This window comes from Acanthisitta chloris, unplaced genomic scaffold (assembly GCF_000695815.1).
Source record: "Acanthisitta chloris isolate BGI_N310 unplaced genomic scaffold, ASM69581v1 scaffold10265, whole genome shotgun sequence".
In the NCBI taxonomy this organism is placed as follows: domain Eukaryota; kingdom Metazoa; phylum Chordata; class Aves; order Passeriformes; family Acanthisittidae; genus Acanthisitta; species Acanthisitta chloris.
In genome coordinates this window covers 1-23,223 of record NW_008673143.1, presented here as the reverse complement: position 1 = coordinate 23,223, position 23,223 = coordinate 1, and the positions used below count along the sequence as shown (strand labels likewise).

Genomic DNA, 23,223 nt, shown 5'->3' with positions numbered 1-23,223 from the left:
AATTAGACTGATTTTTTTAACCCTGTTTTCCAAACTAGATGTGCTCCCTGTGCTCAGGGTGGTGTGGATAAAGCACAGGTCAGAGGGGCAAACACTCCCTGCCCTGTTTAAGCAAGTCACTCATACCAGCAGTTTTGCCATAGGTCACATCAGGGAATTCCTTCTGTCTCAGAGGTATGGTTAATGCAGCAGTGTTTAATGGATTTATGGATTTATGTCCAAGATGTAATGGATTGACTTATAAAGTGGAAGCAGGTTTCTGTTGCTATTTAAGGCAGTTAAGGGGAAGATGCTCAGAACTGGTTCCTTCCTGTGATAGTTACTAGTTAACAAGAAATCATTAACATAACTGGCTTAAAGATTTTAGCTGGAAAGAGAGAGACTAAAAAGCCAAGGACTCTTGTTTAAAAAAAGATGAATTAAGAGAACCTTATAGGAGCTTACAGAATGATAAATGATGTGGGAAAAGGAAAGGGGCAGAGAGGTTTTGTTGTTATCTGCAAAGAAGACTCAAGGGGAACACCCACCAGTGCATATTTAAATCAAGAGAGTGTATTTTTTAATAGGTATTAAATTGTGAAACTCATAACTAGATATTGCAAAAGATGAAAAGTAAGTAGTTTGTGGGGGAAAAAACAACCCAAACCAAATTAGTGGAAGACAGGTCCCCTGAAGGCTAACAATGGTCAGATGTGATATCAGACTCATCAGCTGGGCCATATAACCAGAGAACAGTTGGTTTTCCTTGTCCCTAGTCAACCTTGGCTTCTTTTTCCACAGTCATTTGGCTACTGGGAGAGCCAGGATACTGGGCTAACTGAACACATAGCTAGCCTGATCCAGGGCAGCTGTTTGTCTACTTGGAAAAGCTGGAAGTGAAGTGCAGGCAGTAATGTCAGTGCCCCCAGTCTGGGCTTGCCCTGGGACATCCCTTCAGACTGCCAGGCTAGGAGATAATGAGGAGTTACTTGTGTGTGCTGCACTGAGCTCATGCAGTCTCTCAGCAAAGGGGAAAGGATGTGTTTAGAGATGCATTATCTTTTGCAAGCTGGAAAAGCAACCCAGGTATTCTGCCATGTGATTAGTCAGTGCTTCAAAGGTGGTAACCCTTTCTAACAAGAAGGGTAACAGCTATGCTTTCTGCTGCTTCTCAGCTTGCTCTGTGAGAAATCGTCTTCAGAGAGATGTTTGTACTTTAGTCTTCCATCCTCAGCCCAGGAATGAGGGTGTTGACTGTGGAGATATTTTCTGATGGTTTTTATCTCTTTTTGATCCCTTATTTGTGGTATTAAAATGCCCTTTATGGAAGGAGCACTAGAGAAGTCTTTACATTTTTTCTCTCTCTTCAAATGAAAACCCAAATGTTTAAATACAGGTTTGGTTTGAAACCATTTAAATCAGAGTGGTAGTTGTGGAAAATGTTATTATAGACCAAAGCTAGCTTTATTCCTGTAGGTGTAGAGTGTCCTTGAAATGGTGCATTAAACTCATCTGAAAAAATCAGTATTGTTAAATCAACACAAACATTTTACTGTTGTTCTGGTTTGGGTTCAAGGGATTAGGCAATATGCTGTCTGACAGTGTTCACCTCTGCTGTGGAAGTACTGATCATATGAATTTGCCCTAGTAAGGAAAAAAAAATACATCTAATATTAAAGATATTGAGACTTATTTGATATTCTGAGCCAGTGGTGCAGATGGATAGAGCAGACACCCTGTGCTAGTCATGTCTTTTCAGAATACAGCTCAGTCAAAATGAAAGCTTTAGCAATGCAAAGTGGAAATTCCTGAGCAGAGACATTAATATTACTTTGCATTTTACAAACTGCCTCTTCTGGAAAGTCGGTGGAGTGAAAAAAAGAGTCTTATGGTTGGTGTAACTGATAATTTGTTGAGCGAAGCACAGTCATGGAGAGCTGCTGCACTGTCAAATAAGATGAAATTAATAGTTTGACAAGAATAGCTTGGAGGAGGAGTGATGGCAGCAAGACAGAAAATAGGAAATAAGAACCAAGCTGTTCAGGAAACTGAGAACAAGGAAAAAAACTTTATAGAAGGTGGAGCTGGAGGGCAGAGGCGTGAAAAGGAAGACTTGAGCTTCAAATCTTGCCGAGGTTGCAGGGCAATAGGGTGACATTCAGGGAGGTTGCAGTAGCCAAAGCAAGACTTACCTAAGGCATGGAATGGTATTTCTGAATGTTAGGAATGAATCTGTATAAATAAATAAGCTAAACTGTTCCCTGTGGGCTAGAGCTGTGCCCTCATAGTAGGGCTGAATTCTTGTGGGTTTACTCGTTAAAACTGCATGGCCCTGTAATTACAGTCTCCTTTCGAAGGGAATGTGTCATCACATTGGTTAGAGGGGTAGGCATTATCTTCAGCCCTTCTTCCCCTTTTAGACTGGAAGAAATGTATAATTGCAGGTTGGAGCCAGGACTTTTTATTCCCCAAAGTCTTCTGCATCCCCGAAATTCATGGTTAGTGAGTCAGTCCTTCTCTCATGCCAGCAGATGGTGCAGACTATTCAGGGACGGAGGCTCCCAGAAGCATTCTGCTCCTTCCTTTGAGGGAAGGCAGACTTCCCAAGAGGGGAAAACACTGCCAGAAGGATGGCCCTGGGGCTCTGGAACTGCTACTTCACAAAAACAGAGCACTATCCTTTTTACCCAGAAGCTGAGGGAGTTTGGAAGCAGAATCTACTATGGGCAGGAGTTGTTTTGTACAGAAATAGCTGCAGCATGGCAGGCTGCAGGGAGTTAGGCTCAGATTTTTGAGTGATTGGGTGGGGGGACACCTTCCACTAGCCCAGGTTGCTCCAAGCTCCCTCCAACCTGGCCTTGAACACTTCCAGGGATCCACAGCTTCTCTGAGCAGCTTGTGATAGTGCAATGCTGCCTTGGATCAAGGGCCCATCTTAGGGGAGTGTGATCTCAGACAAAAGTGGAGCTGTAACAGGACATTTTTCTGCCAAAACAGGGCAAAAGTAGGGCCATTCATCTACAGGTGTCAAAATCTGCCCTGCTTTCCCTGGAAACTGTCCCAGTCATCCGTAGTATTGTGCTGTGGAGTCAGGAATATCCCAATAGAGAACAAATCGCAGGTAGCAGATGCCAGATCAGCACCTTTGACCCTCTGAGTAGATCCCAAGAGAAATGTTAAGGGCTGTCATATCCCTGCTTATCCCTGCATGGCTGTTCCCAGGCAAAATACCCTCCTAACCCTGTGCCACTGAGCTCGTGCCCTAGTTCAGGGAATTCTGCCATCTCATGGAGCCAACTCTGACCCAACTTGGCAGGTGAGATGCCCAAAACCTGTTGGACTCAGTCCTTGGAGAGTCTTTACAGATTTGCCATTTCATCTCACAGCCCATGCTGTTCCCTGGGAAAAGGTGTATCAAAAAGCAGATCCTTTGCCAGAGCCTCTCCTATCTTTCCTTCTGTCATGCTCAGACTTTTTTCCTCCCAATCTTTGCAATTATTCCATTTCTGTGCCTTTTTCCTTTCTCAGTTGGGTCCTTCAATGCAACACCTTCAGCAAATATATTCTGCTTTACTCTTTATTATTCTGCCAACATAAAAATTACTAAAAAACACTTTATAAAATATGTTTTGAAAAATCTAGCATTACCCAACCACTAGAATTTCCCATGAAAAGGGCTGGAGATAGGGATCCAAAGGGGTTTTCCCACTGCATAGCCTCCTCCATCAGATCCAAATAGCCAAGGAGTGGGAAAAGAGAATCTTTTCAGGGAGCCCATGCTTGGAAGTGGCTGTGACTCATCCTAGAGAAGACAACTGGTTACTAGTCCAGTTGCTCTAGAGGTCATTTTCTAGGTGGGCACAGATGGTTTTCAGAGGAACACTGGGGGAAAAATGTTCCCAGGAACTGCGGAAGGAAGAGCAATATTAATATATCTCTGGATGTTGTCCAAGCTGCCAGATGCTAATGATTCCAGGCTACAGGGGACTCTAATCAGATCTTAATAAAGACTCTAATAACAGTCTGGGGACAAGAAAGTCTCCCTTCCATGACCAAGCGCCCTGGAAGGGAAATCCAGGCAGAACAAGCTTTTCAGGTTCAACAGAGGGGAACCCCAGCCTGGAGAAGCTCATCAAGGCTGGAATGGGCTATCCCAGGATTGGTCTCTAGGGATCTGTAAAGGAAAACAGCAATGAATTGCCTCCTGCAGCCTCAGAGGGAGGTCTCCAAGGGCAGGAGACCTCTCTCAGCCGGTCCAAAGGATCAGGTAGCGGTCCCAGAACACTTAGGCTCTGCTCCTCTCCTATTTGGGAATGTGGTACTCTTTGCCATCTGTTTTTTCATGTGAGTCCTGTGCGTCTTGGATCTGGGGAGTAGCACTGGGGTTGGGGTTCTGGACACTGCCTATAAAAAGTGGGATGCCTGTTTCATCTTCAAAGATAATGAAGACAAAGGGGCGGTCAAGGCTGAAGGCAGAGACTGAGCGTGACAGCATGACACTGGTAGCAGCAGATGCTTCCACCCCATCTTCTTTAAGCTCCATGGTAGACTGATGCTGTATACTGGATACAAAGAGAGGCTCATCTGAGATCTTTTGGAGATTTGGGCTTGTGAACAGCTCCTGGAGGCCTACAGAGAAAGGAGACAAAGTTAAACTTCCCCAGCTGATGCCACCAGCTCTGATTTTTCTCAAAGCTGTGTGAAGAAAGCAATTCCCTGATCTGTTGCTATGTCTTTTGTCCACCATGGGGACACTGGAGAACTGACAGGCAGCAGAAACAAAAGCTGCAGCCCAGCCGGGTTCCCCAGTCCCTCTGTGTATGAAGGAAGAGCTGAAGGAGCCAAAACCAGAAGAGTTTTCACAACCTCAGTCCATGTTTTTTAGAACAGTGTGTAAGAACTTAGAGTCATCCTTAAAAAGCAGCAGCAAGTCTGAAGGCTCTTTCATGATAGGCTGGAAACACTTTTACAGAGATCATTTTTTCAAGCAATTCTGCAAAACAAAGTGAACTCTTAAATTATTCTCATCTAGAAAGGCAGTACCTGGTGGTTGATTTCAGTTCCAGGTTTTGTGATCTGCATTTTGTCTGTTAGCAATTTCCATGTCCTGGACACTATGTTAAATGACAAGAGATAAAGGTGGAAAGCACAGGAGGAAGTTGGTCTTGGCTACAACTAGGGGAATAGGAAGAACTCGTAAAGATTGTGAGAAACTGTGAACGTTGCCTTCTCTGTAGTATCATCTTGTTGGAGCAAAACATTTGGTGCTAGGCAAGCAAAGAGTAAGGAGGAGGAGAGGAAGAAGAGATGGGAGAGTTTGGAGTTCTGGAGCAAGCTGTGAGACACAGCTTTAGAAACAAGGGTGGCAGGTTTTCGTGTCAGTGAACAGATGCCATAGATTGATCAGCTTCACTTGTTCTCTGCAAATCTTCTTAGAGGCCTTACCCATTTGACTGAGAATCTTGTTGAGTTCCAGCTGGTAGTCCAATTTTATTTTGGGGATCTTCACTGTGGTGGGCACCTCCTTGGGGAAATGCCTGCAGAGTCCTTTGTAAGAGAAGTTCTCCAGCACATCAGAGGAATTCCAAGTATACTGGTTTGGTACAATGACCACAAAACTCATGTTACTCTTAAAGGGAAACTTGGCCACCTGGAAATAAAACCAAGCAGAAGAATTTATGGAAAAGGAAGGAAGGAAAGTCCAGAAAGCGATGCTTTTAATTTAGTCATTTTCTAATTAGTCTACAGAGCCAGTCTGGCTATCAGATGAAAACATCCTGGTGGGAAGGAGGTATCTGATTTCTTCAGAGGAGAAAGTTTGTTGGAATAACAAGATTTTAGTATTAGCCACTGACTGGTAAAGACTGAGCACATGCACAAGCATTGCACCCACTCTGGCTGTATCCTGAAGGGCTTCAACAGTACATTGTCCAAGAGAATTCCATATTTCCTCATTTATCTTTAACTTGGGGCTTGAAAACTCTATTAATTCCCACTTAGTGGGAATATCTCTTTGAGGTTTTTTCCTAGAGATTGAGAGTGAAGATCAACATTCTTGCTAGAAGCAAGGACAAAGGATGTTTATTAAATTTTTGTGTGCTGTGCCTGTTAAAAAAAACAACACTTTTTTTTGAGAGAGGGTAGTTGAAGTCAGGAAAACATAACAGCAAGAGGAAATTCCAATCAAAACTTGCAATGCTCTTGAGAGCCCTACCTGAATGTCCTGGGACTCCAGTGTAAACCAGCTCAGGGGGTACATGTGAGCTTTCATCATCTCCACTGGGACCACAAACTCATTGCCAAGGTGGAATACATCTGGCCCAGTGAAGCTAGCATTAAACTTAGTCCTCCAAAATCCTGTCAAAATAAAAGTTTTGAAATCAATAAAGTTAATTTGGGGTAGAAAACCAGAAACTGCTGAGCTGACACTCCTCCTCTTCTCTAACAAGGCAGACACAGTCACCAGGCAAGTAGAAATAAAGCAAAGAGAAGTCAGTACTGAGGCTGGAAGAGCCCTAACAGCAGGAAACTTATCATCCAGAGAGGGACTGTGGAATAACAAAAAGAACAAGGATTAATCCTCATGCCTCAGCGTGGGAGGATACTGAAGGCTATGGAGATAAAAGAAACGATGTTTGTGCTTTGAAAAATGAAGAGTTTTGCCTCTGTGCTGCACAGGGTGAAACACTGCTCCAAGACCAAGGTAAAATGGTTGTAGATTTACACTTGGAAGTGTCTGGTCTGTGCATGACCCTCAGGGAATTAAAAGAGATAGATGTGTCTGACCACTGTGCTGCAGTCAGAAAGAAATGCATAGAAGCTGCTTCTGAGCTCTGTGGTGGGTGTGTAGTGAGTTGTATGTGACCTGGTTAATCAGAGAATCATTTAGGTTGGAAAAGACCTTTAAGATCATTGAGGTAGATGGACTAGATGAGCAGGGATGTGCCACTCTCTGGGATCCTGAACCAGGAGGCAAAGATACAGCGTGTCCCACCTGCTGCATTCTGGCTCTGCTGTCAAGTAACATTTTTAGCACATGTGAAGCAGTTGGGAATCATTGCTGCAAAGAAGCAAGAGGAACAGCAGATGTACAAGAACAAGCAGATTGACTAGCAGGAAGCAAGGAAAGAAGATGATGTTCAGCCACAGGACTTGCAGAAAACTAGATCTCTAACTCTTCCTCTTGGAAAGTAAAGAAGGTCTGTGGAGCTCACCATGGAAATGGATTGCATTGAGCAAGAGCATCACTGTGCTTTCAGGGAGCTCGTCTAGGAAGGTGGGTATTTGTCCATGAGTCACTTCCTTTACCCAGTTGTTTATGGCTTCAAGGTCATTCTCACTGATCCCAGAAAGGGTCATGGGCTTTGCTCCATAAAATTTCTCTGACTCCTCCAGGAACATCTCTTTCACCTCAAATCCTGTCAGAGGGGAAGAATTCTACATTAAGTCATCAGACATGGAAAGGGTTTGCCCAGTGGCTCAACCAGTGGCATGGCACTCCCAGAAGGAGTGCTTAGGGAAACAGGGATGTCTCCAGGATGGCAGTGTGCTTCTATCACTCTCTCACTGGGAGTTTTATCCTACACCAGTACAGTCCCCCTGTGCCAGCTCTCACCTTTCTGCAGGTACAGACGGGCTGCAAGGCTGAGGGTGGACTCTGTGAGCCTTCTGCGAAGGGTGCCCAGCATGTGGTGGAGACAGGGCACTGACTCCAGGTGCATCACCTCCAGCAAATGCTTCTCTGTCTGATTTGCTGCTCCTAAAAATCAAATTCCTCTTAGGTCATGCCCACGTAGTGGAAAACAGGGATGTTATTCTAGCCATCTCCTGTTAGAATCATACTGTGTCTTACAAAAGAGGCTGCAGAAACCTGAGAGTCAGAGCCCCAGAGAGCAGCTTCAATTGTAATCAGACCTTGTTAAAGCTGCCAGGAGAAAGGATAAGTGGAAGGGGCTGTATTTAATTTGCGTTTTGCACACTGGTTGCTAGGACCTCCAGGAGAGGGTACAGGAATGGGCAGGAAATGGTGGGTTTGCCACTAAGAAGTTACCCAGTGCCAGGTGAGACAGGGCGAGGGCGATGCTGAGGGGCGACAGGATCACGTTGGCTCTGTTGGACTCCAGCTGGACCTCTCGCAGGAGATCAATACTGAATTTCATCAAGCCATCTGCCACCCTCTGGGTCTTTTTCCAAGTCATCTCACAGCTTTTGTCTTCAGCCTCTCCTTCCTCTTCAGAAGAGGCAATTTTCCCAGGGCAGCCTCCGGCCCCAGCTACGGCTTCATCTTCTGTGCTCCAGTCATCCCTCATGCCTGGTGTGGTGGTGGAGAAGGGTGACATGGATCCATCAATCTCCTGGAAGCTGTCATAAGTAAATTCGACCACCTTTGCATCTGGCAGGGTTGGGTTGGCTCCCAGCAGATCAGAGTGTGCGATTCCAGCACTTTTCAAATCCTGGGGAGAAACATGAAGGATAGCACTGGGCAAGCAGGAGCACAGTGATGCCCTCCCTCATGGGCTTTACTCTACACCTAAAAGTGTTGAGAAAACTCTCCAGCTCCTCTACTCTGGTGATGCTTTTGGTTCATTTTGCCTTTAACCTTGAGGTTAAAAGCACCTCAAAAAGTTTGAAAAAGAGAAGGCCTTGTATTCTGTGGAAATGGACCTAGTGAAGGTCTTGCAATGGTTCCTCCTCTGCTTGTTCTCAGGGCCTGCCCCAGGCAAGCTTGAGAGCAAGACCCACCACCTGCTCAGCACACGTACTGTGCCTTCAGCATATATAGATCCATCATCCCCAGCCTTGGTTTCACCTCCCTCACACATTTTAGCAGGGCCCATCTGCACACTGGTCAGCACCCTCTGCTGCTGTCACAGCCCTGATCCAGTTTGGCTCAAATCCTCCTCCAGGCATCTGTGTCTTCTTGACCTCTCTGTTCTATTCCATCCCTCTTCTCTCCAAATTTCCTCATTTTGCACTTTTCTAAGCTTTAGTCTATAGCACTGCCACTGTTGTCCTCACTCACATGGTCAATGGGTTGCATCAGCTACAGGTCTTTCTCCCTGTCATTCTCACAGCTAGTTGTTTTCCTGATCTTCCCTTAACGACCAGAAATTAAGTTGTCCACCTGCCAGTCCCTGTACACACCAGTACTGATGTCCACACTCTGCCCAGCTATTTAGGCTGGAGCTTCCAACACGAAGGAGCACACGGTTGGCAGCAGCAGGGAGTGAAGCCTGCAGAAAGATGGACTTTCTCATGGCACTGGCACTGCTGGATTGCACTGCCTGAGCTCATCTACCTCAGGAGAAACTGGAAAACCATTGCAAACACCATAACGTAACTTCAGTCCCCTTGGGTGGAACCAGTCACTGCTTACCCTCAGATTCCCATATTTGTCTAGGAAGAGCTGCTTTTGGTCAATAGCATGTGCTGAAGAAAACTGTAGGAATAAAGAAACAAAGTCAGGTCCCAAATATCCTCTGAATTTCCAGTCAGTCTTCTCTGCTCCCACTCCTAACACACTCCCATGGGGACAGCCTGGCTGTAGCAGCCCCCACATGTTGACAGCATGGGCAGAGTTTTGGGATACAGACCCAGAGGCAGTGGAGTCCAACGTGAGGACGTGGAAGTGAGCAGGAGCTGGGAGAGACTGCAAACACTGGAATTGTTTAGAGAGGGGCCAGGCCAAACTGGTACAAAATACTGTATTCTCTAGAGAGTGAGCAGTGCAGTTTTGCAATCTCAGATCTGACAGGGATCCAGATTTACAATGGGGGGAGGAAAAAATAATAGCTGTTATTAAACAACCTCCTGTTAACTCCTGAAACTCATGGTCACTAAAGACAGCTGAAGCCAAGTTTCCAAAGATTTTCTACAGAAATACAAACAATAAGAATATCCACAGCTATTTTAGTTGGGAAAAAGATTAGAAACCTCACTGTCCTGGGGCACAGGCTAACCCACAGCAGAGAAGGAGCGTCCTATGCCAATCTGCCTTCCAGAGCTTCTCACCCAGCAGCATTGGGTGGTGTTTGCCCCACGATCTGGTGCAGGGAGCCACTGCACCGCCCTTGCCCCTAGCTGGTGGGGAGAGGCTGTGTTCACACTCCCACATCGCTGGAGTGAGCTACTTACCCTTAGGAGGCTGTGCAGAGCAGATAGGCAGAGCAGACCCCAGAGGAACACCATGTTTCTGGAACAGAAGGACCAGCCGAGAGAGAAGTTATTTCCAGCTGCCTGGCAGCAGTGAGCTGAGCCTATTCAGGTCTACAGGGAGAAAATTATCAACCTGGCCAAACAGGTTGGCACAGGAGCTCACAGAAAGCAATAGGGAGATGCACAATGCTGCAAAGAAACAACACAGGGTCCTGGGTGTGATGCCAAGGCAGCGAAATCAGAGAAGAGCAGGGACCCACACCGGAGCAGAGCTGTAACCACAGCCAGGTACTACATGACGCTCTCCCGCTTGGATCCTGCACGTCTGACCCCGTTGCCCTCGTTTCTCTGGACTGCAAATGGTATTTCCCTAATCAGTGCTGCACACACAGTGCCTCTGGAAGGAGACAAGAGCCTCTGCTCCTTTCCCATGGAAACCACCGAGATATGGGCACAGCATCCTCAGCTGTGCCCCAGGCTCCTGGGAGAAGAGATACTGACCTGCCTTGGTGGGGCTGCAGGCACTCAGCAAGTGCTGTCTGGGAGGGACTTTGCAAGGTAGAAAATGCAATACCAGAGCAGTTTTTCAGCAGTATATCCTGGAACTGAGAGTCCTCCCCTTCCCAGCACTCGCCTTCCCCCTTTGCTGGCAAAGCCAGCCTCTCCCACCCCCACACTCCAGTTCCTGTATGGGGCAGTGGGACCAAGGCTTTCAGGGTCGTGGACAAAACCACACCCATTCCCTGGGCAATGCTTCACCCAGCCACTTTTCCCTTTCAAACAGAAATAACGTATCTTCCTCTTAACATAAAGCCTCCATGCCAAAGCCCAGCCCTCCGTGCAGCTGCCATGCTTAATTCCTGGGGCTGATTTCCACTCTCCAAGCAGACCTGGCTTCAGTCAAAACTGCTGGGCTGAGACCCCAGTTGCTAAGTGGAAGAAGCAAAACTTGGCATCCCTCAACCCAAATCCTGCAGCCACATACAACCCTGCATACCCCTTTCCTTGCTGGTGGTGCCCATCCTCTTCCAGACTCACCCCATTCTCACAGAGAGGCGCTGCTGCTCATTGGAGGAGCCCTCATTTCTATCAAAACCTTTATTTGCTCCTTACCTGAGGTTGTTCATGTCCATATTGGAGCTGGCACCTTCTTTAGCCCAGCCAACAGCTCTGCGTGGGGCACACATAACCTTGTCCAGCCCAGCCTGGCAGTGACCTTCAGCACCACCCCTGTTTGAGAATTTGGCAGGCAAATATTGACCTACAGCATCCTGTTAAACATTTGTTTGAGGGAGAAGAGTGAATGTGTGGTGCACTGGGAGATGAGGAGATGCTTTGGGCTGCTTGTACCCTCAAGACAACATTAACACTGGGTCTACCAGCTCCAAAACTCCCATCGGCAGAATTAACCTGCAAAGTCCCTAGTTGTGACTCTGCTTTCCATACCCTTGTGCTGGCAATGTTATTTTATTCATAACCTTCAGTGAAAATGTAGGGTTTGGTGTTTATGGCCACAGGGGTCTGTGGTTTTGGAATTTTCTGTGCAGAAAATCCCAGCTATTTACTCCCTGCATCCCAGCTGCTTCTGCTGCAGCCGGAGCGAAGCACTGGTTTAACAGATGGCATGTGCCCAGGGCCCCGTGGCTGCACACCGAGCAGGAGGCTGTGATGGCCAGGTTGGGCTGAGCCAAGAGCAGCTGGTCCCTCCCCTGGGGCACAGCACGCTCCAGAGCTCTGCCAGGGCAGTTGTCCCTGGTGTCACACACACACCACTGGGGCATGGAGGAAGTCTTGGGGTGGGCAGAACTCCAGCAGTCCTGTCCTGTGCTGTTTTGTGCTGTATGCAGATGTGATGGTGATTCTTCTCAGCTCTGTCTGTGTCCTCAGTGGGAAAGGATTCCTGAAGGAGCAGTGGGGAGGGCCAGTGGGATCATAACACTTCCAGTCACCCGTTCCTTGCAGTAACTCTTGGCTCCCAAACTCGCCCCTGACACTGGGAAGAAGTGAAAAGAAGACAAGTCTGAGCTCTGCAACCATGAACTGCTTTGGGACATGCTGCTGCAACATGGGGAGTTACCTCTCTTGGAAAGCAAATCCAATTCCTTGTGCAGCAGAGTCTTACTTTACATCCATGGCATCTTCATATCATCCCTTCTCCGGCTCCCCCAGGAAGACAAGAGGTGCCCAAACACAGAGCTTGAGCTCTGGTTGTGGAGCAGGAGCTGCAGCCAGCACACCCAGCCCCTCCAGCACAGAGCTCACACACACACCAGGCTCTGCAGCTCTTTCAAAGAGTTTATTAGAAGTAAATATTTACATCTATTGCAAATGGTTAATAGGCAACATGGGACTGAGAGCTCCCCTTGGGTAGGGAAGGATAGCACAGGCCAACCACTCACCTCCCCAGCTGCAGGTGGCTCAGATGAACCAGCAGCTGGATCAAAGCCCTTTCCCCTTCCAGGACAACCCACCACAGGCTCCTCCTCTGCCCAAGATAAGAGCTTCCCGCTTCCCTCTGGCTAGGGTGAAGGATGGATGGGAAAAGGGCTGCAATAGAAGTGAGGCAACTGCTCCTACTGCTGAGTCAAAGAACACCCTCCTCACCTTTGGGGTGGGAACAGATGGGAAGGGAAGGTCGGAGGGAGGCCATGCTGGATCATGCCTCCTGGCTCTCACCCTACAAGGGCATGATGGGACAAAACTGAGCACCTTTTTGCTGTCCTGTCTTCCCCAGGAATCTGACCAGCACGAAGGAGAGGATTAGAAGGATTTCTTGAGGATCAATGCCAGTGCATGGCACACAGGGCATTCCTCACCCTTACATCACCACACAGGGTGCAGTGCTGCTGGGGCAGGAACCAACAACCCATCCCTACCCTACTGCTCCAAAAGCCAAAATCTTCATGAAACCATCTAGTTCTGGCCCCCCTACAGGGTCACATTCCCATCTCAAACTGTCCCTTTGCAGCAGCCCATTCCTAAACCAACTGGCGAAGCAGATGGGGTTTGTGCCTTGGCTGATTTCCATTCCAGTCTTTGCCCTGGAACCAGCACCGCAGCAGAACGACTCTAGTTAACCTCTCCTCCTCCTGTGCAGGCTCTAACTCAGCCAGCAGAACCTAAAGTTCATAGAGTACTTCCTCTGGGCTTTAAGCACTGACCATGGGAGGTGTCTGGCAACATCTCCAAAGGTGGCAGTTCCCAGGCCCAGCTTCTGCTATCCTAGTAAGACTACTCAGTGGTTCAGGAGTGGAAGTGAAGGGTAAGTGCAGGTGGCAGTAGCTATACTGTTGTGTTTTGTCAAGGGGCACCTCTTACCCCTTAACTGAAGGAAGGAGGGTACCTGTGGTCCCTCTTACTCTGGAGGGCAGCTCACAGTCCCCTGGGGATCAGGCACACGTGGTACGGAAAGCTCCAGGCCTCTCTGCAGGGGCGACAGTGACCTACAACGCCCAATATCTCTCCCAGCAGCAGCGGAGGTTCCTCAGTTATGGCTTTTTTTTTTCTTTTTAAAGGTACAGAAAGACATTAGAGACATTTTACCAAGTGCTCACTAACAACTACACCTCCCCCTGCATCCTCTGTTCAGAAACTCTAACTGCCTCCGCCCAAAGCGACGCTGCTAGCTTCCAGCTCCACCACCAGGACTGTGGGACAGCCACAGCTCCTGGGCTGAGGGTCACTATGCCAGGAGGCGGATGATGCCGTTGTCTGAGCCCAGCAGGAGATGGCACTTCGTGGGCAGTACTGCCAGGCTGGTCAGTGTACCCCGAAAATTCTCTGAGCTCAGTTTGGTGGTGCTGATGGGCAGAGCTGAGGACTCCAGCATGGAGTAGACACCAATCTTGTTGGCCACAGTGCCAGTGACCACTTCGTTGCCGTAGAGGTCGAATGCATGGATGGGTTCAGATGCAGATTTGTAGTGGTGCAAAGGCTTCTGCTCCAGTTCCTTCCAGACAGTCAGGGAATGATCCGAAGAGGAGCTGATTAGCACATTGCCCTCTGCAGCCTGCAGGAGAGGAAAAGCCAGTGAAGCAACACTCCTACTGTAAAAACACCCAGGTAGCTGCCAATAATCCAATGGTCACAGTGCAATCCCTTGGGACAGTCCCAGCCATTTCCGAGCAACTGATGATACTGAGCAGTATTAGCAATGCATCAGGCAGACATTGCAAGCTCTGGTAGTTGGCAACCTCCTCCAGTGCTATCCTTCAAAAGATGGGCTGTGCCTCTCCTCAACAATATCCTGATATCCAACACAACTCATTCATCATCTGTTACTATTGCAGTGGGTAAAGGGATTACCATACAGTCTCCCTCTCCATTAAATCACCTGCCAAATTATTTTCCTTCTCAGGAAAAAGAATTGGGAGGCTCTCTCACAGTGGAAAATACTGCTGAGGGCAGGAGAAGCCTGAAACAGCTTATTAGCAGAGCTAGTGAGAGGGTAAACAACCCACACTGCTGAACTTTGTTTAACCTGCGTCTGGGTCGAGGACACCAGAGCCCCAGCACTGCTCCCTGAGGGTGGGTAAATATGGACAAGAGTTATTCATTAGAGCGACACTCTCCCAGGGAAGCTGAGTCCTGTGGAGAAAGCAACACATTTGCTTCTTCACAGGAGCCACGACTCCTCCCTGCCCCTGCAGCAGACCTGCTCAGCAGGGACTGACACCCGGGAGGGCAGATCTCTGTTCAGCACAGGTTGGACCAAGAATAGCCACCAGCAGCACCAGCAGCAAGCTCTCCAGCAGGCAGGAGAGCTTGAGCAGCCTCTTGGGGACACAGCAAGGGGTGGAGGAACACTTCAGGATGGAGCAGGTTCCAGGATGGTGCAGACAAGCTCTGCCAAGCAGTGCCTCCCAGAAGGATGCTCCACGCAGCCTCAGAGGATCAGTGAGGCCCCACCCTGATCCCAGCTGAAGCTCTCACCTTGATCTGCAGGATGTCTCCCTCGTGGGCAGGCCACCCCCGCATGATGAGCCCTGTCCTGGTGTCCAGCAGCACAATGAAGCCAGAGGAGAAACCAGCCATGACACTGCGCCCGTTGGGACTGACTGCCAAGCAGCGGATCAGCCCAGCGCTCACCCCACTGGCCAGGCGGAACTCATGCTGCAAGACAGAGAGCCCAGCCGTGGGGGATGAAGGTCAGGTCCAGCATTTAGGGAGAAAGAGACCCTGGGGTCCAGCTGACTTCTGTGGGGATGGTGCTTAAGTCCCTGAGTGGAGGAGGATGAGCTCCAGACTCCCTACCTGTAATCCTGGCTTCCTGTGGTCGATGAACCGCAGCACAGAGTCTGCACTGGCCACAGAGATGCTGTGATAGGGAGGTGGCATGGTGGTCACAGCTGAGATGGGGACTTTGCTGTCTAATTCATCAAAAGTTCGGAGAAGTTTGCCTGTGAAAACATGATGGAGATGTGGCAGCAGACACATGGAGAAGGTACACAGCAAATACCCAGTTCTGCACTGAGATTTAAACAAGAGCTATCCAAACTCACATTGCCTTTCTGTCTTTAAGGACTGGGCCAGTCCCCTCCAGCCAGCCCTCACCCCTTCCCTTCTTACCCGTAAACTGGTCCCAGATGTGCACAGTCCCATCACAGCTCACCACATGCTGTGGTGCCTCCAGCTGGCTCACGTAGAAAACAGACTTCTTGTGCTCAGCGTAAGTGAACCGCGGTGGCACCTCACTGGTGCCATCCCCATAGTTGTACAGGGGCCACAGGCGAACAGTTTTGTCCTTGCTGCCACTCAGGAAGAAGTCCTCACTGCTGAGTGGTGTCACACACTTGATAGCCCCTGAATGCCCTGAGAAACTCTGCAGCTTGATCTGGTGGAAGTGGAAGCGAGGGTCGTGCTGGCTCACCCCGATCTCATACTGCCAGTAGGCCAGCCAGTTCCCACACAGCATGTGGGTGCTGCGAGGAAGGTCATGCTTCAGGGCATTCTCCTCGCTGGATGAGCTGGGAATGAAGCCATCAGTGCCAGCACTGAGGCGAAGTAAGCCAAGACCCTCACGCTGTGTGTCCACAGGGACCTGGATGCGGTTCCCTACCAGCACACTCCCAAAAGTACCAGAGTGAGTGTCCTCGTGGGGGCTGGAGAAGGGCTCAGCCCCTCGTGTATCTTGGTCTGAGCCCACTGCACTCTGTGTTTGTTCCAGGCCAACCACCTGCAGGTTCTTGGGGTTCACATTCTCCAGGTAGAGGCTGGCCAACTTCTCAACCATGGAGTGGTTGGGCACAACCGTCCGGATAACATCACCTGAAGAGGCAGAGAGAACATGGCTTCAAGGGAAGGAATTTCCCCATCATCACCCATCACCAACAGCCCCAGAACAGGGTCAGCACAGTGCTGTGAACACAGCATCCTCCACAAGCCAGCCACATGCTGCTCCCAGCCAAAGCAGCCTGAAGCCCAGTGGGCTCCAGACCCAACAAGCAGACCAAGCCATGGTGCAGAAGCTGTGGATTTCCCCCAGCAGCCCTACACCCTCTGATTTCTCCTGAGTTCAGGCCCAGCATGCATGCATAGAGCATGGAGCTCTCTCACAAATTCCAGGAGCTGGTGGCCAAGCCATACCTAGCAAGCAGGAGAATGGGATGTAGGTGATGTAGGCCATCTCAGGGGTAAACACCTTCTGTAACTCCACCAGCACAGAGGGATCCAGGGCCAGCAGCTTCCCATCTGAAAGGGGCACCTCCATCACTGGCACCTCACAGCTGCTCAGTGACTCTGCTGTCAACCCCTGCACAAGAGAAAACAGAAGGATACTCAAGATCAGATGCTCTTACCACATAATTAATTACACAAACACAGCCTGGGTGGACCCTGATCACACCAGTACTGGTGTATGCAGGTATGCTCACCACATTCCTGTATCTGGGTACTGGGGGATGGCAGGAGGACCTCTCCCCTGTCACTGACCTGGTCCTGCAGCTCTTGCAGCAGGGAGAATGCCCCAAAAAAGTTTCTCACTGTGTCACTCAAATGCTGCTGCACCATCTCCTGCCCAATCCTCAGGCAGATCAAGGCAATTAGGCTGATTGTCTTAACACACAGGACGACACGGGCCTGGGCACCGCTGGGGAAACTGAAGAAGACATCCATTACCACCTTGCCCTCCACATATCCCTTTTTCCCATCCTCTGTTTCATGCTTCCTGCCTTGTCTGTGTTACCAGAAGGTTTTGAGCAGCACAAGCTGTGTACCAGTGCAAGGAGGTGCACATCAGGGCAGGAGCAGCCCCACAGCCCTGGGAGCATTAAGGCCCTCACAGAACCATTTCCTAATCCCTGATTTTGTGCTGAAGGCACAGCACACTGCAGCACTTACCCGACAGCTGGTGAAGTGAGGAAGCCCAGCACTGGGAGCAGCACCTCCTGACTGATCTTGGGGAGAATGTCCATCAGTGTGGTGTCTGAGAGACACACCACGATCTTCTGAGCCAGCGTGACAGCAGCCAGCAGCCCAGCCTCCTTCCGACTGTTGAGCCGCCCGCCGCCAGAACTGCCGGGCGCGACCTGCAGGAGGGAGTCCTTCAGCACCAGGGCCACCACCTCCCCAGCAGGACACACTAGGGTGATCATAGGATCACCTGAGCTCAGCCTCAGAACCCAGTGTGGTAGTGCTGGTCGCAGCCACTGGAAGAGGAACGTGAGCATTGAGCCTCAAGAGATCACAGAATCACAGGTCAGGTTGGAAGGGACCACAGTGAGTCATCTGGTCCAACCTCCCTGCTCAAGCAGGGCCATCCTAGAGCACAAAAGATAGATGAGCCTGGAGGGGATGGGACATGACATCTCCAAGCTTAGCCCTCTGGGCAGCATCTCCCTGCAGGATGCTCCCACAGCTGGGAAACTTGGAGGGGAGAGAGACAACCCCAGACCATCTTGGACACCCCAGAGCATCAACTGCCAGCACAGGAAGAGGGGAAACCTATTACACACACATGATATAAAGCAAGAATCAGTGTCTTCATCCCACACCATACTGAGCCTGGATGCACAGACTGCAGAGGAAGAGTCCTTGCATGACATATCCAAGCACAAATCATGGGCAAACCCACTGCTGGCTGCTAGAAATCCAGCTGTTAATAATTTCATGAGGCAGAATAGCACATCCTTTTTTTTTTTGCTGACAATGTACTGATGCTGGTTATGGCAGTGCCAAAGAGTTAATAGCATCAGCAGCAACACTCAAAGATTCCTTCTAGATTGTCCTATTTCCTAACTCCTAGACAAATCAAACACCCAAGAAAAGAGAGCCAATAACAAAACCCACAGACAATTCCCAGTTTCCGCTATATTTCTTGTACACCTGCCATCTTCCAGCTCATCACAGAGGCTCTTGCTCTCACAAAATAGCCACCCTGCCAAATCCTGCAAGAGGGATTGACTTTATCCTATTTGTGACCTGCAAGTTCCATCGCTTTAATATCAGGTTGCCAAATGCTGTTTCACAGGGATATTAATCCCCCCAGTGCCCCCAAGCAATGAGCTTAGCAAAGCAAAGCAGAACAGCTGGAGCTATGATTGCAACTGGGTGGGGAATGATTTTGCTGAAAAACGGGATTTTTTCCCCTGAAAAATCTCCCCTTCAACACTGGAAAAACTGACAATGCCTTTTTGTTTTCTTTAAATGAACAGCTGTGGCCTCTTTTCCTCTATGTTTAAATTATCAAAAAGCTACTGAAGTTTTCCATTTAAACGAGAATCCATAACCAAAGTGTTTATAACCACTAAAAAGGAAGCGATATGAAAAAAAAACGCCTGTTTAAAACATTCAAAACCTTTTTTTTTTTCTGATGAAAAATTTGTTTTTCAACCAGCTGCATTATACATTTTCTTCCTGCTATTCAACTATGAATTTCAAGCTGAAAAAGTTGCTAGGTCTTGCCAGTACTTTTTATACAGTTGAAAACCCTTTAGCCTCTCCCCAGCTCATCCCTATCTACCCCTACAGACCTCTATGAACACTGGCTCCAGCAATCCCACAGCAGCCCAAGCTGCTCCTCCTGCCTGTTATCACAATCCCAGCCTTGTGCCAGCTCTGTTTGGGCACAGTTGCTCAGCAGAGCAAAAGAAAAGCTTTTTCTCTGGCTTCCCTCATGTCAGACATGGATCTGACAGGGAAAACAACTCCTGGCTGAAATGGGGAAAGAGGGGTACACACACAGCTATGTGGCTTGCTGGAATCAGTCTGGAGCTTATGGCAGGAGGTGGAAGTGCCTCTCCTGCCCTTCTCAGCCAACACAGACAGAGCTGCTCAGCCCACACTGGCCCAGACAAGCTCACTTTTTTATGCAGGAGGCTCCTGGTGAGGTTGAATTATTAGTTTGTGCATCCTCCTTTTATGCCTGGCCACAGCTCTCACCCCAACATGCATGAGAAGAGGAGAAAAGGCAATACTAACCAGGTAGCTGATGTAGGGCAGGTACTGGTAGGTGAGGACAGGCTCTCCATACAGGTATGCCACGTGTACAAGACAGGCCAGCACTGGCTTGGACACCTGATCCCCCAGCACTGGCCGTTTTTGGTAGATATTTCCTGTACTCAGGGGACTGTTCTCATCGCTGCTTGGCACAAACTGCTGCCTGGTAGGGCCTGCCCAAAGAACACAACAATGAGCTGCAGCAGCAGCTACATGCAAGCCACCAGCAGTCAGGTTTGGGGCACAGCCCACCCCGAGACCGCGGATCCAAGGAGCAGCCTTACCAACGTAGCAGGACGTGAGCAGACGGAGCAGGTTCCTGGCGATGAAGCGGGACGTGACGGTTGGGCCCAGCTTGGCCGAGAGCCACCTCACCATCTTACAGGCTGTGTCTGCAAAACAAAAACAGTTGCAAGGACAGAGCCTGGCACAGCACAGATTAGCTATCGCCCTCCTGCTGCCCCGACCCCGCTGGCCCCAGGGGCAGCACCCTGGGGCTCAGATCCACGTGCAGATCTGGCCTTTTACACTGGTTTCATTGCTGTCCCCAAGCTGGGACCATAGACACCCCCAGCTCTGGACCCACTTCTCCCCAGGCTCTGCCCTGTAGAGGGTGTTTGCTATGCTTGGCAGACAGACTTGATGCTGTCAGGGTCTTACCCAGTAGTATTGTCTGCTCTTTGTCATCGGAGTGATCCGGCAGCTCCTCTCCCTCCCCATCCTCTGGCTCACTGCTGTCATCAGCCAGGGTGACATCCACTGAGGCACCAGCATCCACAACCACCGTCAGCTCTGCATCAACCGCAGCGTCATCATGCTCCTCTTCATCATGCTCCTCTTCCTCCTCCTCTGAGTCCTCGCTCTGTTTCAGGTCCTGGCTGCTGTCCATCGACTTCAAGCTGCTCTTGTCCTTCTGGGAATCCCCGTCAGCAGGTCTGTCCTCCCCCAGGGACACCTCGCTGGCACTGCTCTTGTCACTCAGACGGCCAAGGCTGAGCGATTCCTGCTCCTGGGGCTGCAGGGACTCCCCGACGTAGAGGCCACTCTGGAAGTCCTCACCCTCAGGCAGGTAGGCCTGGTCATGGAAGCTGACACCAGAGGTGTAGTCAAGGAGGTCAAGTGCAGCAGAGCTGTGCTCCGCATCCATTTTGATCTCCTCCCCAAACACACATGAGACAGGACTTTCCCCTCCACTCTCATCATCTTCAGCTGTGCCAAGGAGGGATTTGCTCTCCTCCCGCGAGCTCTCGATGCCAACTAGGATCTGCAGGATGTGGGGCAGCAGGTTCAGGAGGAAGGACTGCAGCCCCAGGCGCACGATCAGCTGGGCAACAAAGCAGTCTGTGTACAGGTAGAACCTGCCATGGCGGTAGCAAGGTGTCTCATACGCTCCTATCAGTGGCTTGAGCAAGTATTTATTGGCATTCTTCGGGCCCAGGGATTTAGCTATAGGTTCAAAGAGGTACCAGGCTGCATAGACAGCAGTATTCTCCTCAGACATCAGAGATAATATAAAGGGCAGAAGAATCTCCAAGCCTTCAGGAGTGATTTCAGAAAGGATCCCCTCCAGCTGCTGCCACAGCTGGAAAACAAGCTCCCGGCCTTGACCTTCATCCTCTATCTTCTTTGCCTGATAGGTGAAAATGAATTTGTGCAGAGCTGGGAAGTACGTGGGGAAGGGAACAATGGAGCTGAAGGGACTGAGGAGCTGCATGGGACAGGGTGGGGGGAGGCCCTGGGAGATGGGTTTGTATTCAAACAACTGCACCATGCCCTTGCCTTGCCTGGTCTTCAGAAGCTTCTCCACTGGCACACTCAGCTGCAGCAGGACGTGCAGCATGTGCTGGAGCGGAGCCGGGATCTCCTTGGGATGGTAACGACACAGATTACGCACCAGCAGGAACCGCTCCAGCAGGGATGCGTCAGGCTTCGAAGGACGAATCCTTGGTGCAAATATAATCTCAGCTACCAGAATGCCCAAAGCTTGCATGTCCCTCTGGAAGAGGTCTGAGAGACCCAGGGGAAGCTCCTCCCAAGGCTGCTCCATTAGCTGCATCTCACTGCTTAAACCTTTAACCAAGAAATTGTCCAGTTTCTCCAGTTCTTCCAGGGCCTGGAGTGGATTGAAGCCTTCAGGAAGTGTGATCTTCATGTCAGCCTGATCCATGGCACCCACCTTGCTGCGACGGAGAGGTCGGACAGCTGAGGATTTGCCGTCGGTGGCATAAGCAGGGAGGGTGGAGGGCTGTGCTGGGGGCACAGTGGCACAGGGCTGGTCAGCAGCTCTGCTAGGAGCAGAAATCGAATCCAGGGCTTCTGTGCCTTGCTCCAGATCATCCTCACCAGCGATGGGTTTCTCTCCAGACCAGGTAGTTTCACTGGGAGTAGCCTCCTGGATCAGCCCATTAACTGCATCTGTCACCTGGCCTTGGATGTCCTCCAAAGCCACAGTCTCCCGGATGTTCTGGAGAAGGGGCCGGGCAATGGCTGGGGCTTCAGAAGTCCCACCATGCGCCTGGGATGCGGCTGGTCAAAAAGCTGCACCACCCCATAGGTCGTCAGATGCGTGTGGTTGTCAACTAGATGGAGGCAGACATTCTTCTCCTTGACAGCATCCTTCCCCAGCAGCTTGTAGCCAAACGTGAGGTCAATCCAGTGGTGGAGGTCCTGAGAGACCTCTCGGCTCTCCAGCAGCATGCGGTGAACTTCAATGAACTCCTCGTAGGAGCTACACCAGGATGGCACATCCAGGTCGGGCATGTCCGGGTGGATGGATCGGCAGATGGAAGGGTCTGTATAAAACTCTGGGATGCACTCATCCGGGGTCCAGCTCTGCATGCGCTCCATGCTGGCTGGATACTCGTTGGGCTCCCACTGGGACCTCACGTGGCAGCACAGCACTGCCTTGGGTGTCCTGCGAGCTGTGTACACGTAGTAGGTGATATCTGAAAGGACATCGGAGATGTGATGGGGCACATGGAGCTGCTCCCCACTTGACCCCCCGGCAACAAACGCCTGCTTGGTCATCTCGTAGGTGAAGTCCAGCTGTTTGTCTCCCTTGTTGAGACGGAACTTGGATTTCCTTAAATCTCTGAACTTGCCATTTTTGGTAGTGAAGTCCACCACCCATGGAAGAACTGGGTGATAATTGGGGTCTCCCATTCTCCTCCCAGCCAAACTGTTTAGACGCATAAGGTATTCAAAGTTGCTGACCTGCCCATGCACCCACTGCAACACCAGGTCTCGCAGCTCCTTCTGGCAGGCAGTGCACTTCACCTCCTGCCCCTGCACACCAGTGTGGCTTTGCTCACTCACTCGTTCCACACCGGCCTCCAGATTCACTTCCTCCTTTTTCGGCTCCTCGTACTCTCTGAAGTTCACACGGAGCCGACTGCACAGCTTGTCCTCTTTGAAGGGAAAAGGCGCCACAAGCCAGACCTGCTTGGTGACAAGCCCTCATGGCCTGCAGCACGTGGAAGAGGAGGAAGAGGATTTTGGCGTGGCTGTTGGTGAGCTTGGCCGGGCTGAACGTCACGATGTCATGCAGACAGTACTGCACGTACGGGTAGACAACATACAGCATGTTGGCAGACTCGAGCAGAGCTTCAGCCTGCAGCACGTTGGGGCACGAGGGCACCCCCTTGGTGGGCACCA

The 23,223-nt window shown here is 50.0% G+C and overlaps 2 protein-coding genes across 2 annotated transcripts; both read right to left on the bottom strand.

The window, feature by feature from the left end:
- Window positions 1–4,247: 4,247 nt before the first annotated feature.
- Window positions 4,248–10,167, bottom strand: SERPINF2 (serpin peptidase inhibitor, clade F (alpha-2 antiplasmin, pigment epithelium derived factor), member 2). The gene is made up of 8 exons (XM_009074806.1): window positions 10,114–10,167; window positions 9,356–9,418; window positions 8,030–8,432; window positions 7,595–7,738; window positions 7,194–7,397; window positions 6,194–6,336; window positions 5,425–5,629; window positions 4,248–4,608 (listed from the first exon to the last, which is right to left on the bottom strand). Exons 1-8 carry the CDS (start codon window positions 10,165–10,167, stop codon window positions 4,283–4,285), a joined length of 1,542 nt encoding a protein of 513 aa, XP_009073054.1. The 3' UTR covers window positions 4,248–4,282.
- Window positions 10,168–13,640: 3,473 nt separating this feature from the next.
- Window positions 13,641–23,218, bottom strand: WDR81 (WD repeat domain 81; the record flags this gene model as incomplete). The annotated part of the gene is given in 12 exon segments (XM_009074809.1): window positions 13,641–14,143; window positions 15,067–15,246; window positions 15,388–15,533; window positions 15,703–16,401; window positions 16,720–16,885; window positions 17,065–17,230; window positions 17,473–17,660; window positions 19,552–19,742; window positions 19,854–19,961; window positions 20,230–22,071; window positions 22,074–22,978; window positions 22,980–23,218. Coding segments are annotated over 12 exon segments (5,157 nt in total), but the record flags the coding sequence as incomplete, so codon positions are not given.
- Window positions 23,219–23,223: the final 5 nt, after the last annotated feature.

Bases quoted from the DNA above. Each gene is read 5' to 3' on its own strand.
- SERPINF2 (XM_009074806.1), bottom strand. From the start codon at position 10,167: ATGGTGTTCCTCTGGGGTCTGCTCTGCCTATCTGCTCTGCACAGCCTC. The intron at 8,433-9,355 runs GTAAGCAGTGAC...GTTTCTCCCCAG, and splicing joins ACAAATATGGGAATCTGAGG to GATTTGAAAAGTGCTGGAAT. The intron at 7,739-8,029 runs GTAACTTCTTAG...TTTGATTTTTAG, and splicing joins CCTGTCTCACCTGGCACTGG to GAGCAGCAAATCAGACAGAG.